Source organism: Hippichthys cyanospilos, chromosome 8 (assembly GCF_059441005.1).
Source record: "Hippichthys cyanospilos isolate Australia breed blue-spotted pipefish chromosome 8, RoL_Hcya_1.0, whole genome shotgun sequence".
In the NCBI taxonomy this organism is placed as follows: domain Eukaryota; kingdom Metazoa; phylum Chordata; class Actinopteri; order Syngnathiformes; family Syngnathidae; genus Hippichthys; species Hippichthys cyanospilos.
This window is the reverse complement of record NC_142376.1, coordinates 8550178-8567631: the sequence shown is the minus strand read 5'-3', so window position 1 is coordinate 8567631 and position 17454 is coordinate 8550178. Positions and strand designations below refer to the sequence as shown.

The 17454-nt window shown below is 38.5% G+C and overlaps 2 protein-coding genes across 2 annotated transcripts; both read right to left on the bottom strand.

Annotated features, from left to right (window-relative positions):
- Positions 1–560: 560 nt before the first annotated feature.
- Positions 561–7724, bottom strand: LOC148420052 (polyunsaturated fatty acid 5-lipoxygenase-like). The gene is made up of 14 exons (XM_088421459.1): positions 7480–7724; positions 5139–5337; positions 4988–5069; positions 4800–4922; positions 4437–4543; positions 4188–4360; positions 3970–4116; positions 3698–3901; positions 3544–3630; positions 2871–3049; positions 2677–2798; positions 2499–2599; positions 1765–1935; positions 561–1689 (listed from the first exon to the last, which is right to left on the bottom strand). The coding sequence occupies exons 1-14, from the start codon at positions 7630–7632 to the stop codon at positions 1510–1512; spliced, it is 2028 nt and encodes a 675-aa protein (XP_088277585.1). The 5' UTR covers positions 7633–7724; the 3' UTR covers positions 561–1509.
- A 1614-nt stretch (positions 7725–9338) lies between these two features.
- LOC148420051 (polyunsaturated fatty acid 5-lipoxygenase-like) lies at positions 9339–17074 on the bottom strand. Its single transcript, XM_088421416.1, has 14 exons — positions 16822–17074; positions 15476–15674; positions 15322–15403; positions 15127–15249; positions 14455–14561; positions 14169–14341; positions 13809–13955; positions 11402–11605; positions 11242–11328; positions 10831–11009; positions 10273–10394; positions 10018–10118; positions 9774–9944; positions 9339–9582 (listed from the first exon to the last, which is right to left on the bottom strand). The coding sequence occupies exons 1-14, from the start codon at positions 16969–16971 to the stop codon at positions 9403–9405; spliced, it is 2025 nt and encodes a 674-aa protein (XP_088277542.1). The 5' UTR covers positions 16972–17074; the 3' UTR covers positions 9339–9402.
- Between the last annotated feature and the right edge of the window lie 380 nt (positions 17075–17454).

Here is a 17454-nt window from a genome sequence, read left to right as displayed (position 1 = left end):
GCATAAAAAGGCTTCCTAAACTGTACATGGTCGTTTTTCATTTTAAAAAAAAATGAATTAGCGGTATTTTTTTTAATACTGTACATGGTCTGTACTGTACAAGCCTTACTATACATGGTCAGGTTGTTTCACAAAAAAAAAAGCCATACATGGACATTTTTTTCATGAAAAACCTTAGTAAAGATAGTTCTTTATTTCATGAAAAAAACCTCACTGAACACGGTCAAGGTTTGTTTTAAGGTTATTTTTGTGATAAACCCTACTAAACGTTTTATGTGAGAAAAAAAAAAGCCTTACATGTTTGTTTTATCATTAAAAAAAGCCTTAGTAAAGAAAAGCCTTACAATACATGGTGGTTATGATTATTTATTTTGACAAAAAAACCTTACAATACATAGTCGTTTTTCCAAGAAAATAAACTCAAGAAATAGTGGTTTGAAAAAAAAAAAGGGTTTACTCTTCAAGGTAATTTTGAGGCAAAAGGTCTTATTTTAAGTGATCATTTTTTTCATGTATAAAACCTTACACAAAAAGACAAAATACAAGATTTATATGCAAAAAAATCAGAACACTTTTATTACATGTTGAGGCAAAGTAAAGAATTTTAAAAAAGCATGCATGCAGCATGTTTGCTTTCAACTCAGGGTTTGTTCCGTAATTCTCCGCGTACAAGTCACCTCATGTCGACCCTCTTTACTTCAATTTGAGTGAATTTTACAAAAACGTGAGTACAAGTCTACCCCTGACAAGTGGTTACGCATATCATGGCTGTCCGAATAAAACACCCTGTGTGTGTTATTAAAGGACAAAATTGCTGTACTTTTAGACCTATTCCTTCCATCATATAGCGAATAACATACCGTTGTGGTTGTTGGGGGGGCAGAAACGAAAAGTGTGAGGCAATATGTGCGCGCGCGCAGACAAATGTTGACTTTATGTTACAATAAAACTATTTGAAGCTTCAATACTTGTTTTTTTTGACAGATGAATACGAATTTGTCTATCTCCCCCCGCCTGCTGACATCCACGTGTGCTATGCCGTGCTCCTGCATTTTTGTCATGAACAGACAAGTCAAGCCATATTTTCCTTTTCATAATGAGTCAAAGTCCGCCGGAAAAATGATCAGCCTCGTTGACAACAAAGACGCAATAAGGCGGCCCTTGACGAAACGGATGCATACTATATCGAATTAGACATGTAAATAATCATTTTAAGCCTTGTAAATGACTTGACTTATTTCACATTTGTATTAATGTGATTCAAACAGAAAATTGGTCTGGTTTTGAGTTATGCAGGTATAAGTCGACCCCCCCATATGGGGGTTGAAAATGAGGGAAAAAAATTGACTTGTACACGTAGGAATACGGTATTTAGGACCTAAGCCATTGAGCGAATTTGCTGCTAGATACACCATGGATTCCTGGATGCTAGCTTGGAAGTTCAAAACGTTACTACAGTTAGCTCACAATTTCCCTATTTGGATAGTAAAAATTTGGAGATTCCTGTGTTTAAACAGCGACACTGTTGGGTATCTTATCGGGGGACATGTTGTGGTAGGGCATTTTCTGTCCCTCATTCCGCCTCTTGATGCTGCTGCTGATCTCTGTCAGATTCTCCCGGAAAGTCTCCATGGAAGCTTTCACCGACTTATCCAGGAAGTGCTCGTCTCGGTATGTTCCCAAGAAGAGCTGGAAGACGGAAAGCACAGCGTGCAAGTGGAGGCGGCTTTCTCGAGTGCAGACTTGTCAAGACGGATGTCGTACCTCATTCTTCTGATACTGGCTGAGGGCCCAGACGGCCCCCAGGTGCCAGCTGGAGCGTCCTCGATCAGGGAGGCTGTCCATGATCAGTGCGGGATTTGCCAAACCCTTTTGATCGGGCGGGGGCTTTCGCATGGTGGACGGGGCGTTGGGAATCCAGGAATACCAATCGTACTTTGGAAGTGAAAAGAAAATTTCAATGTCAATGTCAATGTCCTGATATTTGTGACAGCTCCAACAAAACATAAAAAGACTGGGTCTCAGGAATTATTTTTTGACGATTTACGCTATACTATATATGCTTTACGGCATCAACAACTGTCATGACCTGTGGGGTTGGTTGTGTTTATGTTATTTTGCCTCCCTCTTCAGCCGCTTTTAGGTAATTGTTCTTATTTTCTGTTCGCGTCAAACTGCCTGCGCTGCACCACGTGATGTTAAAGCAAGAAGATGGTGATTCGTGTCGTAACGAAGCTGGAGATAATCGATATCAATATAAGGACAAATAATTTAGTCAAATGTTCAATTTATGATTCATTTAGTTCACATTCATTGAACGTGTTAAGGATTGCATTCAGTAAAATAAATAATCATTACCTCATTCACTGCCAATGACGGCTAGAGACGTCAAAGATTCATTCTTACTGGGTTATAAGTCAGTAAAATGAGTTAAATGTATCAGTCTAGAACACCCGACAACAATTTTTTTTAATAGCTATCACAAATCTATACTATACTTGTCCAAAGTTGACGGCTGCATGTTGGGCTGAAGCATTGAATACGATGATGGTTAAATATTCGATCAGTTCCTCATGGGATTCAAGCGATCTTGGGAATTCTACACAGGAAGACACAAAAATTCAATAAGCTAGCGTATTGTTTATGATATATCAGTAGTGCGTCAGGGATACCCACCACAGTCGTTGAAGTCTTTCATACCATAATCCCGCACATCTTTAACGAAGGCCTGGATTTCCTCATCTCCCTGCACCTTCTCATCGCTGCTGTAGTAAGTGCGGATCACATCCGAAATAAAACTACAAAAAGGAAGATCCAAGTCAAGAACGGAGAACCAAAAAATTCTTTTTGTTGCTCAAAACAGTCTTCACCTCTTGGTGGCCTCCCACACTTTGTAGCCGTCATCTCGGTAGAAGTAGGCGGGCAGCTCCTCCTTGCTGTCCACGCCACGAGATTTGATCATATCGGGGAAGCAGAGGGACCGGAAGGTCAGGGTCTTCATGGTCTTCTGAATCAGCTGCACATGACCACCTCCACCGGTTGCATTTGCCTTGAGAGAAAAAAATTAAATAACAGACCGCAGACTTGAAAACCCTAATTTGAAACTCTAGTTTGAAATCCTACTTTGAAAACTCAATCACAGTTTAACGCCCTAATTTGAAATCCAACCCTATATTGAAACTCCAACTTTGATTTAAAACCCTACTTTGAAATGCTAACTATTCACATCTTTTAAGTTTGTTTCATGTGTTTTTTGTTTCATGGTTGACCCATTGAACACACATTTGTTTCCCAGGTGGATCGCTCCCTGGTGGCTAGCAAAAAAAAAAACAAAAAAAAACAAAACAAATCATAAGACGCACTGGACTATAAGCCGCAGGGCTCAAATCATGAGAAAAAAGGTGCATCTTGTAGTCTGAAAAATACGGTAGATGGATAATTTCCTACGGTGCACCTGACTATCTCTCACAGAAGACAGTGGTTGAAAAACACTGGTTACGAGTGATGCCCGCCCACCCCGTTGGCCTCACCCTCTGCACTTACCTTATCAAAGAGACCACGTTGACAGATGAGTTGCTCTCTGGCCTTGGTGTTAATAGCGATGGTGAAACGCACATGTGGAATAAGAAGCTGCAAAGGAGCGCGTCGTTTGCTACTTCTCATCCCTTCGTTCAGTCTAATGAACCAGAGTTTTTACCTTAAAGACGGGGTGGACCGCGGGGAGCTGCCTGAACATAGCAATGGCAAACATCTCTGAGATCAGATGCGTTCTGAGCAGGTGCGTGACCGTCTGATGGTGCTGGAAATCGGATGAGCGCACCCACATCTTTGCTAAGAGCCAATCGTATTCGCTGTCTGTGGGCAGGAAGATTGGATTGTCCTCACCGGGAGTCTGACCCAACTGTAAGGCGACAAGGGAAAATATTGTGAAAGTAGAACAAGGTTTGCACATAACCGATAGCGCCGTACCTGAATGGCTATGGGCACGATCTCGTTCTGGGTGTTCTTGTACAGGAGACAGATGGGAGCTGTCATGTATTGCGGGGTCCTCGGGTCTGTGTCGTTTGCTTTAATGCCATCCAACACTTCATAATCCACCATGTAGATGTTACCTGCCTGGAACGATGATTCAAGCAGGAAAACCAGTACTTTCAATCTAATACTTTCATTTAAGTAAGCAAGTCTACCTTGACTTCCTGTTGGAGAGTCAACTCCCTCTCCAGGCTGGAAGCAACCATTTCATTGGTGACTGGTAACTTTTCAGGAAGTTTGTTGATCTTGCGGATGAGGACAGGATTGCAGCCGTTCAGGAACTGGTAGCCGAACATGAAATCCTCTTTCCAGTGTTGCATCACATACTCTGAAGTTAGTAATTCAAGTGAAAGGTGAACCATCAAACAAATATGATGTAAAATGATCAATAGTATAAATTTGACCTGAAGTTGGATTTTGGATCTTCAAAAAGATCTTCTTAAAATGGGCAAAGTCGTCCCAGGATGACTGGAACATGTGCAGGAAGTGGTTCAAGAGCAGATTTTTGATTCTGGGAAAAAAAAAAATCAAATTCATGCTTATAATGAATAATTATATATATATATATATATATATATATATATATATATATATATATATATATATATATATATATATATATATATATATATATGGTTGTTTTTTTTTTGTTCGACTACTAAAATGCTTGATTATCTATTTTCCAAAATCAAAGTAAGCCACAACACAAGAATTAGAACATACGGATTATAGTTGCTCAAGGATATTCCAGGCTACACAATACATACGCTTTCCTGTAATTTAATACAAAATCCACTTCTTTCTCGCTGTCAAACTGGACATCCCGGGGCAAATCTTGGTGTCTTTTTCCATCTATGCTCATAGGAAACCCGGGCTGCCACTCCATCCATCTAAAGTGGGAAAAATCGGTTAGTTTCCCGTGCCCATTAATAGTATAAAGTCAAATGAAGCACACCTGTAGGTGTTCTGTCTCATTTTCAGCTCTTCTTGTCTGTGCTGCTTCAACAAGCCGATTTCATCATCCTGAGGCAGGCGAGCTAACAAACCAGAGATGCTGAATGAGCAATTGAAATGAATATCTTGTCCTTTATAAAATATGACAATACCTCGGCCATCCCGTAGGACCATTTCTTTGTCATCTACCAGCCAGCGGTAACACGGGAACTCCACATTGTCTCCGCCTGGAGTCCTCACTGACACGTATCTGCAGTACCAGTCGTCCTTTGCCAAGTGTATTTTCTTCTCCAGTTTGACCAACAAAATTTCACCTAGCTTGTCCTCCACCTGGACTGGGTAGGAATCCACCTGCGGGCAAAGACGCGTGTCATCGGTTTCACCTTTACGCGCGATGTGCTCAAATGTTTTGGCACTCTCAGTGTGTAAATTGTAGAAAGTGATTATCAACTTTTTTTTAGTGAAATATCGTTTCAGCCAAGTACTCCTTAACTTGTGCATATTGTTTTGGGGTATAAAAAAAAAGACTTAAAACATGTCATCAGTGTCTGATTTATTAAATAAACGTAAGTTGTATTGGGCCACAAAAAAATAATCAATCTAAAATGTCCTCTTTTGGGTCATAGAAACAATCTGGTATCAAAAAGAAATAACATTGGTAATTATTAATTAATGTTTCCACAAATAAACTGCCATACCTGTTTTGGGATTACAGTAGAGATATCTTCACAAAAATAAATCATTCACTTGATTATTAATAGATATTTATCCCCCCAAAATAATCAATATAAAGTGTCAGATCTGTTCTTAAAAACAAATGATTATAAATAAGTATTTGTCCAAAGAAAAATATTCAATTTAAAGTGTCCTCTTTTGGGATCATAGTAGAGATGTGTTCACAAAAATAAATCATGAACCTGACAGGTAACGAGAGGTGGAAGCCGGAACTAAGTTGGAAATAAAACAGATGTGGTCTATCTTCTGGACTTTCTAAATGAAATGTGCCAAGAGAGATCACTCCAAGAGTAGTTCCAAAGTTTAAAGAGCTCCTTCCTTCAGGGTGGAGATCTAGTGTCCTGTTACGCAGGACAAATAAGGTCAGACACTCCTTTTTTTTCCCAGACCGATAAGATTACAAAATTCTCAAGCACCATCAAGCGCTAAAGTAAAACCAGTGCATAATATGATCTATGTATGATCTTGTTTTTACCTGTCAAAAGTCAACATTTTTACTTTTTGAAAAAGCTGTACTGTTTTCAATATTGTTCACAGTTTTTGTCCTGAATTTTGTCTTGCAAGATGACTTTCCACGAAAAAAAATAAAAATTACACTGTAACTGATGTATTAAAAGTTAGCCACGAGTGTCATCTATCCATTCATTAAAAAAAAAAAAAGTAGTTGTAGTTTTAGCCTTGTCACTGGCACACAGCCTAAGTATTAGGGTTTGCACGATTATGGCCAAAATAATAATCACGATTATTTTGGTCATTATTGAAATCCTGTTTATTAATCACGATTATTCATCATGTTATTCATCAACATGTCAATTTATTGCCTTTTTTTTTTTACAAGTAGTATATAAACAAGGCTTCCAGGCTTGATACTTACAAATAATAATGATAAAACATGGCACAAAACAAGGCAAAAACTTGGCACACAGGGCAACACAGCTAACTTAGTTGCTGGGTGCAAACCAATGAAAAAAATAAGCCTACTTAGAACTAAAACCGTTATTTACTTTTAAGCTAATTTTAATCAATTAGCCGTCAAAATGTCATTTTCCGTCACTTCAAAACAAATTTATTTCAGTTTATTTGTCAATCGCACTTTTTAAAATGGATCTCAATTGACTGTTGGGAAACAATACCCCCTAGTGGTAAGATGGCAAAATGCTTGATATGACTTGTAATTTTAAAAAGTGCTTGACTTTTTAAATAATATCGCAAATGATCAGCTTAATTAATCGTGGCAGCCAATATCAAGATCGCAATTAAAATTCGATGAATTGTGCAGCCCTACTAAGTATTTTACACGATGAAAATTATCGTCCATGGCACTGAAAGAGGTAAGCAAGGTAAAATTTTACGAGTGCAGTATTTGGGCCAATCCTTTGATTTTTACATCCAAAACATTTCAAATCAATAAGGAAAGAACTGAAAAAGGCACTAGGGAGCTGAAATTTCACGAAAATGGTGACAATGTCAAACTTCAACATGGCACGAAGATTTAGTTATCTTATCACTTATCACTAAGTCCTTTGGTGTAAGAAAATGACCCAAAAATGATCAAAATACTCCACAAGGGTTAAGCTGTTTTGTCATCAGAAATGAAGCGCAGGACGTGAATGTGGTGCTGTTTGCATAACTTCTTCAGGCAATATTTTGGAATGCGACGTGTTAATCTAAGACAGCTGCAGATGTTTTCTTACAGCGACTTTGTTGCCTTTGTTTTCCCTGATCATCTGAAGAATCGCGTAGGAAAATGTCTCTTACCGATCCCCTCTCAAAGTCATCGTGTTGAGGTTTGTCCAGTCGAGTCTTCTGGCTGCAGCCCTCGGTGCCCACCAGTGTTACAGCGATGTAGTTATCGGTCCCCGACCTGCCTTGTGTCCCGGTGGCCACACTTACAATGTATGTGTACGCCATTGCTGTCAGGAAAATTGAAAAACTCTAATAGACAAAGTCTTTGAAATATGAAGTGAGAAGAAGAGGGCATTGCACTGCATTTATAGTCTCCTCCCTAGCCCCTCCTTAAATACTCCAGTAAGAATCTTATTTTAATCTTATTTTAAGAAGTTTATTTTAAGGCACATGTTTTATATTATAATTTACAATGTCACAGAAAAAAAATGCTACAAAAAGTCCAGTTCTGTCCTGTCCACTCCCTTCCGGTCCTATCCGATCCTGCCGCATCCTGTCCTGTTTGTGTTCCTCCCTCAAAGAGCGTAATCTAGTTTTATCCTAGCAAATTTAGATAATCCTGTCCTATCGAGTCATGCCGCATGGTTCCTTATTTTGTAGTCATTCGTCAGTGGAGCACTGGCGTCCCAGTCCTATCCTGTCCTACAGCACTACTTCACTAGTCCAGTCCAATCCTGTCTTTTATTTACTACTTGTTGCGTTACTTTTTCACAGAGTGTAATCTAGTTTTATTCTGTCATATGTACTAACTAGATAATCCAGGCCTATCCAATCCTATCCCATGGTTCCTTATTTTCAAGTCATTTTTCAGTCTTTCAGTATTTTTTCAGTTCACGGATTTCTCCATCCTGTCATACTGCGACTTGTTACGTCCCTATCTGGTATCGCCTTGCTTCCCCAGTCCATCTAAAGATCGAATCCAGTCCCAGTCCATCCTGTCTTGACCCGTTCAGTCTGGTTCTTCCCCATCCAGTTATAGTCGCATCTTTTTGGAAGTTGCATCAAATCAAGTCTGTTCCAGCCTTTTGTGTCCAGTTTAGAGAATTTCCCATCCTGTCATAGTCAGACTTGTTGTGTCCATTCCTCACTGGGGGTAACACTGCATTCCTTGTCATAGTTGCAACTTCTTACGTCGCTAGGAGGAAGCACAATCATTTTAGACCATATACAGATATGATTCGGTTTTTGCTTGTGACGTTCATTCTAGTGTCACAGTTGCAACTGTTGCGTTAGCTTCCTTACAGGGTGTAGCACCGCCATTTCAGGTCACATACAGATAAATGCAGTGTTATCTTGTCACGTCCAGTGCAGTCCAATTCTGTCGTTTTGCACCGCCATTTCAGACCAGATACAGAAAAAAAACTCAGTTTTATCTTGTCTTGTCCTTCCTTGGTCTATCACAGAAGCTTCCCAAATCACATATGCAGTGCAGTAGATTCAAACCAATTCTGTTCCGCCATGTCTAAAGCCATTTTTACTCATCATCTGTCCCCTTTCAAACCTCCGTTCATTCGTAAAGCACTTGTAATAAATATCCATCTCAAAATAGGTAACAGAAGGAGTGTATCAAACTCCTGTTGCGCAGTTTAACTTGGAAGCAATGCTGCCACCTAGCGTACATTTTTAGTGTGCAACTGTCTTCTGAAGAAGCTGACTAACAATTCAGCAGTAGTAGTTAAATATTTTACAGAACATACAGTACCACCATAAAAAATTGCTCTCCAAGAGCCGCCACCATGAACAGAATTCAAATATCAGCGTAAGAGGTTATCAAGTTTGTTCTTTTTTTCTCCAAGCGGTCTAATATTGGTGTACTGGATGAAAATAAACTTTAGTCACTTTAATATTACAATATTGAAAAGCTAATTCCATAATTATTCATATACAGCTTGCTTACCACACTTCCACACAGAAGCCCAAAAGCTGTTAAGTATAAGTAAACGTGTCATTTTATTGTTTTCATTTATGAAAATAAGCAAAAAACTGACATGTCCCTCAAACAGCGACACTGTTGGGTATCTTATCGGGGGACATATTGTAGTAGGGCAGTTTCTTTCCCTGGTTCCTCGACTTGATGGTGCTGCTGATCTCCGCCAGGCTCTTCCTGAATTTCTCCATGGCCTCCTTCACTGGCTTCTCGATGAAGTGCTCATCGGGGTACATTCCCAAATAGAGCTGCAAGAGGAAAGTTTACAACGACACATTTTTTTTTTAACCCTTCTCATGCAAAATGGTAATAACGGACGAATTCATGCACATTCTGGAAGAGCATAACTGACTTGCTGTGTGGTTGCATTTCTTTCTTGCAAGAAATCTCATTTCCTCTCTTGTAGATGTTGTATACTGTACATCATTTAAAGGCCCACCTCATTGTCCTGGTATTGGCTGAGGGCCCAGACAGCTCCCAGGTGCCAGCTGGAACGTCCTCGATCCGGGAGGCTTTCGATGATCAAGGTGATATCAGCCAAACCCTTCTGCGTGGGCGGAGGCTTCCGCATGGTGGACGGAGCGTTGGGAATCCAGGAACACCAGTCGTACTTGATACAGTCACAACGGGTTGACAGTTGGGAAAATACATTAACATTTGAAACGCACATATGTTGTACGTACTTGTCCAAAGTTGACTGCTGCGTGTTGAGCCGATGCAGTGAACACGATGACGGTCAAGTACTCAATTAGCTCCTCGCGAGATTTCAGTGCCTTGGGGAACTCTGCAAACAATTGGCAAATCCCCGTGATGACGTAAGCTTCTGAGACGCAATCAGACACCGTGACCAAATAAAGGAAGGCTCGTTTCTCAACACCTGACCTCGTTTGTTCCTTCCGTGCATTTTTTATGTTGACATTAGATTTCGGTTTACTTACCACAAGACTCAAAGTCCTGCATGCCGAAGGTGCACACGTCTTTAACAAAAGCCTGGATTTCCTCATCTCCCTGCACCTTCTCGTTGCTGCTGTAGTAAATAGTGACTATGTCCGAAACAAAGCTGCAAAAAAAAAAAAAAGACGCAATCAAGTGTGTAAAGGAGCTTACATGAATAGTCAAGTTTGAAGCCCTAACTCGAAGCTTAAAAGTGAAACACATGATTAAAACTTTAATAAACCCAACCCAATTAACCCTTGTGCAGAATTTATGTCTAGCTCTTTGGTATATACACAATGGCATTTCACACCAAAGGGAAAGCAATGAGAAAAGACACTAGGTAGCTGAAATTTCACCCGATGATGACAACATATCAAATTTCAACATGGTATGACCATTTAGTCATCACACGAGCAAAAGTGTGTCAAAAATTGTCTAAATAATTAATAAGGATTCAAACCCTACATTGAAAGCCTAGCCTGTCTAAAACCCCCAATGACAAACCGTAATCCCTGCTTGAAATCAAAACTTAAAACCCCAACCCTCAAAACAGGCCTCACCTCTTGGTGGCTTCCCACACCTTGTAGCCATCGTCTCTGTAGAAGTAGGTTGGCAGCTCCTGCTTGCTGTCCACTCCACGAGATTTGATCATGTCGGGGAAGCAGAGAGACCTGAAGGTCAGGGATTTCGTGGCCTTGCTGACCAGCTGCATGTGACCACCTCCGCCTGTGGCGTTCGCCTTGTCGGCCGGAGGAAACACATTTGAAAATCAAGTACATATTACAAGTACATGGATGAGCAGTCGTTTCCAGTAGTTTGTTTTTATTCGAGTGAAAGAATATGATATTGATATTGATATCAATATCAATATCATATGATATTGATATTAAGTGATATCAAGTGAATTCTCTGCACTTTTTTCCCATAACCCCAAAACAGGTTCACTGAAGATGCTCCCCACATAGACTTACCTTGTCAAAGATGCCACACTCACAGATGAGCTGCTCTCTGGCTTTGGTGTTAATAGCGATGGTGAAACGGACGTGTGGAATGAGTAGCTGTTGAGGAGCACATAGGACACCGGCTTGTCATCTTTCCACTCACTGATAGATTCATCGATGAGGGTCTGACCTTAAAGACGGGGTGAACGGCGGGGAGCTGCCTGAACATAGCGATGGCGAACATCTCTGAGATCAGATGCGTCCTGAGCAGGTGCGTGACTGTCTGGTGATGCTGGAAGTCGGCCGAGCGAACCCAGATCTTTGCCAGGAGCCAGTCGTACTGACTGTCCGTGGGCAAGAAGATGGGGTTGTCCTTGCCTGGAGTCTGAGACAACTGGGAGACAAGCAGAGACGAGAAAGGTATCTTTTGATTCCAAAATCTGCATAGTTTTGATTTATTGATAGACATGTCCATTTCGGAATTTCTACAAGAACAACCTACTTTAGTTCTTGACTTTCATTCCCCTACAAACAAAAGGTTCAAAACAGAATTCACCAGTGAATGATGGCAAAACACATTTTTCTCAAAATTAGGGATTTCAACTTAGCAGCATTCATATTGCTGTAACGTCGATTTTTGATTTTATGCCATGTAATATTTTGAAGGGAAAGAGTTAAAATATATCAAGATCGCAGGTTAATATATATATATATATATATATATATATATATATATATATATATATATATATATATATATATATATATATATATATATATATATATATATATAGATAGATAGATAGATAGATAGATAGATAGATAGATAGATAGATAGATAGATAGATAGATAGATATAGATATATATTAGGGATTTCAACTTAGCAGCATTCATATTGCTGTAACGTTGTCGATTTTTGATTTCCTGCCATGTAATATTTTGAAGGGAAAGAGTTAAAATATATCAAGATCTCATGTTGTATATATATATATATATATATATATATATATATATATATATATATATATATATATATATATATATATATATATATATATATATATAGATAGATAGATAGATAGATAGATAGATAGATAGATAGATAGATAGATATATAGTTATATATATATATATATATATATATATATATATATATATATATATATATATAGATAGATAGATAGATAGTTATATATATCTATATATATATATATATATATATATATATATATATATATATATATATATAGATATATAGATATATATATATATATATATATATATATATATATATATATATATATATATATATATATATATATATAGAGAGAGAGAGAGAGAGAGAGAGAGAGAGAGAGAGATACAGTATATAGTATTTTAGTATTTTTCACACTATAAGGTGCAACTAAAAGCCTTCAATTCCCTCAAAAGCTGAGCGTGCACCATTTTGGGGGAACAAAAATATAAAATAACTTAATCATCATGTAAATGTCTTCTATTTTTACTTCTGAATTTCAGGTATAAATGTATTTTTTTACAATTAAAATTGTTATAAAACGCTACTTGAGATTTTGATATGCACCAATTTTTAATCAATTTATACGGGGACAAGGTGCAAAACTTGTGAGTTTTTGTAAAAGAAATTGTGATTTTTATAAACTAAATCCAGAAACCGTTTTTAAATCACCAATACATCATATTTTCAGGATTTTGGTTTCATTTTGATTAAAAAAAGAAAAAAAATGTTTAATATTTAATTGAATAATAATGTTATTTTAAACTCTTAATTTGTCATGGCATTAATATAAACAGTTTTTAATGTAATAGAGAGGTATTTTTTCACATTCTTCAGATAGTACTTTCCACAAATCTTCTTTATTCTTAATTTGTGATTGTTTAACTGACTTAACTGATAGTTTTGTTGACATTCCCTATAGTGCAGCTCCATCAAGTGGATGCATAACACAACCCCAGTCACTACTTTAGCTTCTATTCCATGTGACTTATAATGTGGTGCATCCTACATTTGAAAACAGTTTTAATAGTGCAGAAAATACAGTATATATTTAAATTCACACACAAAGGAAAGACAAAGATGGATGTTTGCATAGTTTAGCTTAAAAAAAGTTGCTAAAATGTTGCTTGCCAGCTCTAAACCCATTGGTGAGAAGTTTTTAGAATTGTTTCTAAGAAAAGACTATAAGTAAAAAAGTTCTGTAAAGACGAGTCAAAATTATTAGTTTTGCTCACCAGATGTAATTTAAGGAGTTGTAATTATAGGAATTGTAATTTAAAGGATCAAAGGAAGCTATTACAAAAGTTTTTGAAACGATTTTTTTTTCTCAATAGAATATAATGCAAAAAATATATATTTTTCCAAAAAAAAGCAATGACCCTCCTTTGACAAAATTAAGAATTGTATAAAGTACAAATATAGAGAATAAAAGTAAATAATCATCAGAAAATTGCTCACGTACAGATACCTAAAAATCAACCTAAATACAATAACAAAGTATCAGTACTCTGTTATTTAGTATAACTTTACTAGTTGGGAAATGATTGTAAAAGTGGTGTAAGACTTCATATATTACCATACCTGGATGGCTATCGGCAGGATCTTGTTCTGTGTATTCTTGTAAAGAAGACAGAGGGGAGCTGCCAAGTACTGCACGGTACACGGATCTGTACAGTTTGGTCTGATGCCATCCAACACTTCGTAGTCCACCATGTAGATGTTACCTGCCTGGAGCAATGATTGAAGTCGGACACGTATCGGTCGATTCATGGATTATACTTCTGTTACAATTTTAAATGACCCAAACCATAACGGAATTAGCTGTCCAAAAGGGAAACATGGAACAGAAAAGAGGCAAAGAACTGAACCTTGGGGAACACCTTGGCACTGGGGATGTCTGTGATATCGCAAGATAAATTGCAATGACTGTGGTAAGTCTACCTTCACTTCCTCTTCCAGAGACAACTCTCTCTCCAGGCTGACAGCAACCATCTCGTTAGTGACGGGAAACTTGTCTGGAAGTTTGGTGAGCTTTTGGATGACGACAGGATTGCAGCCGTTCAGGAACTGGTAGCCGAACATGAAATCCTCTTTCCAGTGTTGCATCACGTACTCTGAAGTGAAATTGAGTGAAAGGTGAACTATCAAACAAACATGAAGTGAAGTCATCAATATATAAAATGTGAAAGAAAATACAAATAACTCAAAAGACGAATCCGTGGCTGACCTGAAATTGTGTTTTTGATCCTCAAAAAGATCCTCTCAAAATCGGCAAAATCGCTCCAGGACGTCTGGAACATGTGCATGAAGTGGTTCACAAACAGGTTTTCGATTCTGAAAAAGCAAATTTTTTAATCAATTCTCTGTTTGTTATGCAACAAAAGATATCAACAGAAGGTTAATACATTCACTGCCAACTTAAAGAATTTTTTTTTTTCTATCTATAGAAATGGCTATAGATAGTGGTAGTGAATGGCTTAAGTCGAAAGTGTGGAAACACTCACTAATTCTAATTCTTTTTTTTTTTTTTAAATCGTGAATAGTCATAAAAAGTGGAAAAAATCTTCAATGTTGGCATCTGTTGCCCATGCTTTGCAAATTTCATACTTTTAGTCAGCTTGATGACGTGGAAGATGTTTTAGGAACTGAAATGGTCTCCAGTTCACATCTGTGCATTTTCAAATGTTAGAAGCCTTAATTTCTTGACCTCCTAATGCGTTCAAGCTCATTTGAACTTGACGGTCTTTCCAAACATTTTGACTTGAACTGAAAAGGTTTTCCTGCAAGATACATACACTGTCTCTCCATTTTATAGAGAACCACAGTCACAATTATCGCACACAGCTCCTAATACCGCGCAGTTGAGGTTTACAAATAAGCAATCGGGGGCAATACATACGCTTTGCTGTAGTTAAGTACGAAATCCACCCCCTTCTCACTATCAAACTGGATGTCCCGGGGCAAGTCCTGATGCCTGTTTGCATCAATGCTCATAGGGAAGCCGGGCTGCCACTCCATCCATCTACAAGTTTCAAGATTTCTGTTAATAATGACGAGAGCTCAGTAAGAAACTTCAATGTCAGATAAAGAATACCTGTAGACTTTCCGCCTCATTTCCAGCTCGTTTTGCCTGTGCTGCTTGACCAGACTCGTCTTATCATCCTGAGGCAGGCGAGCTAACAAGCCAAAGAGATGCAAAGGGATGGACTGATGAGGATATCTAACCCCTGCAGTTTATTGACACTGACCTCGGCCATCCCGTAGCACCACTTCTTTGTCGTCCACAAGCCAGCGATAGCACGGGAACTCCACATTGTCTCCGCCGGGAGTCTTTACAGAGATGTAGCTGCAGTACCAGTCGTCTTGCACCCAGTACTTCCTCTTCTCCATCTTGACCAACACAAGCTCGCCCAGATTCTCGTCCACCCTCACCAGGTAGGAATCCACCTGGGAAGAAATCCACTTCTTGCATCATCTGTTCGCTAAAGCAGTGGTTCTCAACATTTTTTTTCTATTATATAACCCCAGGGGGAGTGATTCAACTTTAGAACTACTTTTAGTCGTGGTATCTCTAGGCATATTTTATTCAGTAACTCCAAAAGATAACTTGTGTAACGTCATGTAACGTCAAATTTGCATCACTATTGACAATGTACACTGCATCTATGAAAAACTTAATGTAGTAAAACCATACCATAAGAAAAATTAGCAACGAGTGTTTTCATGTTCCAATTATCCATACATTCGTTTTCTACAGTCGCTTAATCTCACTAGGGTCGCTGGTTTGCTACATCCTGAACTGGTTGGCAGCCAATTGCTTGGCACACAAGGAGGAACAACTATTCTCGCACCCAATCACACCTATGGAGAATTTAGAGTGTCCAGTACACCTAGCATGCATGTTTTTGGAATGTGGAAGGAAGCTGGACTATCCCGGAGAAACACACGAAGGCTCGGGGAGATCATGCAAATTTCACACAGAAAGCCTGGAGCGAGCTGGAATTGAACTTGGGACTTTGAACTGTGAGGTGTACGTGCTAACCCATCGATTTGCCTCATATTCCAATTAATTTGCTCTTAATTTGAAAAAAAAAAAGAAATACTGATCCTGTCGCAGCATCCAGTAAACATTACATTAGACCAGTCCATCTCAAATAGTGTGGGTGTTGGGGGGGGGCGATGCTGGCGGGTTACCCTACGTGTGTAACTGCAATAAAACATGGATTGACATCATTTATTTTTGGGGAAATTTGACGCACTTGGGTTATTTTATTGCTGTTCTAGACAAACTTATTCCTATCACATTACCCTAATTTGAGACCACTTTTCGAAAGATAAATCCTTCAAGCATTCTAATAGTGTTTCGTGTTAGCGTGTTATTTTGTCATAGTGCTTAATTCCAGAACAGTTGTGCTATCTTTACTGAGTTTGACTCTATAAAGAAGCCATTACTTGGACAAGGTGTGCAATAGGTCGGTTAAAATGTCATCACTGTCTTTTCCATTGCATCTTCCTCTTTTAACATCAGAATGGTGTACTGTATCACATACCCAAAGTATATTTTTCTCAGCAATCTTTGTGTGGACTCACTTACCGCTCCTCTCTCAAAATCATTGTACAGAGGTTTGTCCAGCAGAGTCCTATCACTGCAACTCTCTGTGCCCACCAGCGTTATGTAGATGTAGTCATCTGTCCCTGCAAACCACTGGCTCCCAGTAGCAATGGTCACTGTGTACGATGGCATTGATGGAAAGATTCCCCAAAAAAAAAACACTCTCCTGGTTTCAAATGCTAAATTCCACTGCCCATTAATGTTTGTTAGGTCCCAAAAGTGCACTTCTCACTTTTTCAGATGTCCTCACTACTCTTATGCAAATGCAACAAGGATGTGTAACTCGGTAAAGCAAATGTGGGCGGAGCGTTACAGGAACAGTAGATTCTCCCTGCTTCATTCAACCTGAGGACACACTTTTTACCTTTTACAATCCAAAACAGGAAAAGGAGTGTGTTTAATCGAAGTCTCATATGAGACATCACATTTTCTAGTCAAATCAGTATGTGACACTGGACAATGTTAGGTAGTATGCCAATGCAAATAACAAAGTACTACAGTGCATCAAGGCATTGTGACCATAACCATCAATTATTACCTAGTAAAAGTTTAGATAAAACAGTGAAACTCAATTTCCAAATTCGATCATCATCGCAATGAAAAAAAAGGGGTGTG

Bases quoted from the DNA above. Each gene is read 5' to 3' on its own strand.
- LOC148420052 (XM_088421459.1), bottom strand. From the start codon at position 7,632: ATGGCGTACACATACATTGTAAGTGTGGCCACCGGGACACAAGGCAGG. The intron at 3,050-3,543 runs GTAAGTGCAGAG...TTTTCTCTCAAG, and splicing joins AACGTGGTCTCTTTGATAAG to GCAAATGCAACCGGTGGAGG. The intron at 1,690-1,764 runs GTACGACATCCG...TCCGTCTTCCAG, and splicing joins GCCAGTATCAGAAGAATGAG to CTCTTCTTGGGAACATACCG.
- LOC148420051 (XM_088421416.1), bottom strand. From the start codon at position 16,971: ATGCCATCGTACACAGTGACCATTGCTACTGGGAGCCAGTGGTTTGCA. The intron at 15,250-15,321 runs GTATTCTTTATC...TGAAACTTGTAG, and splicing joins ATGAGGCGGAAAGTCTACAG to ATGGATGGAGTGGCAGCCCG. The intron at 9,945-10,017 runs GTACGTACAACA...GACTGTATCAAG, and splicing joins CAGCAGTCAACTTTGGACAA to TACGACTGGTGTTCCTGGAT.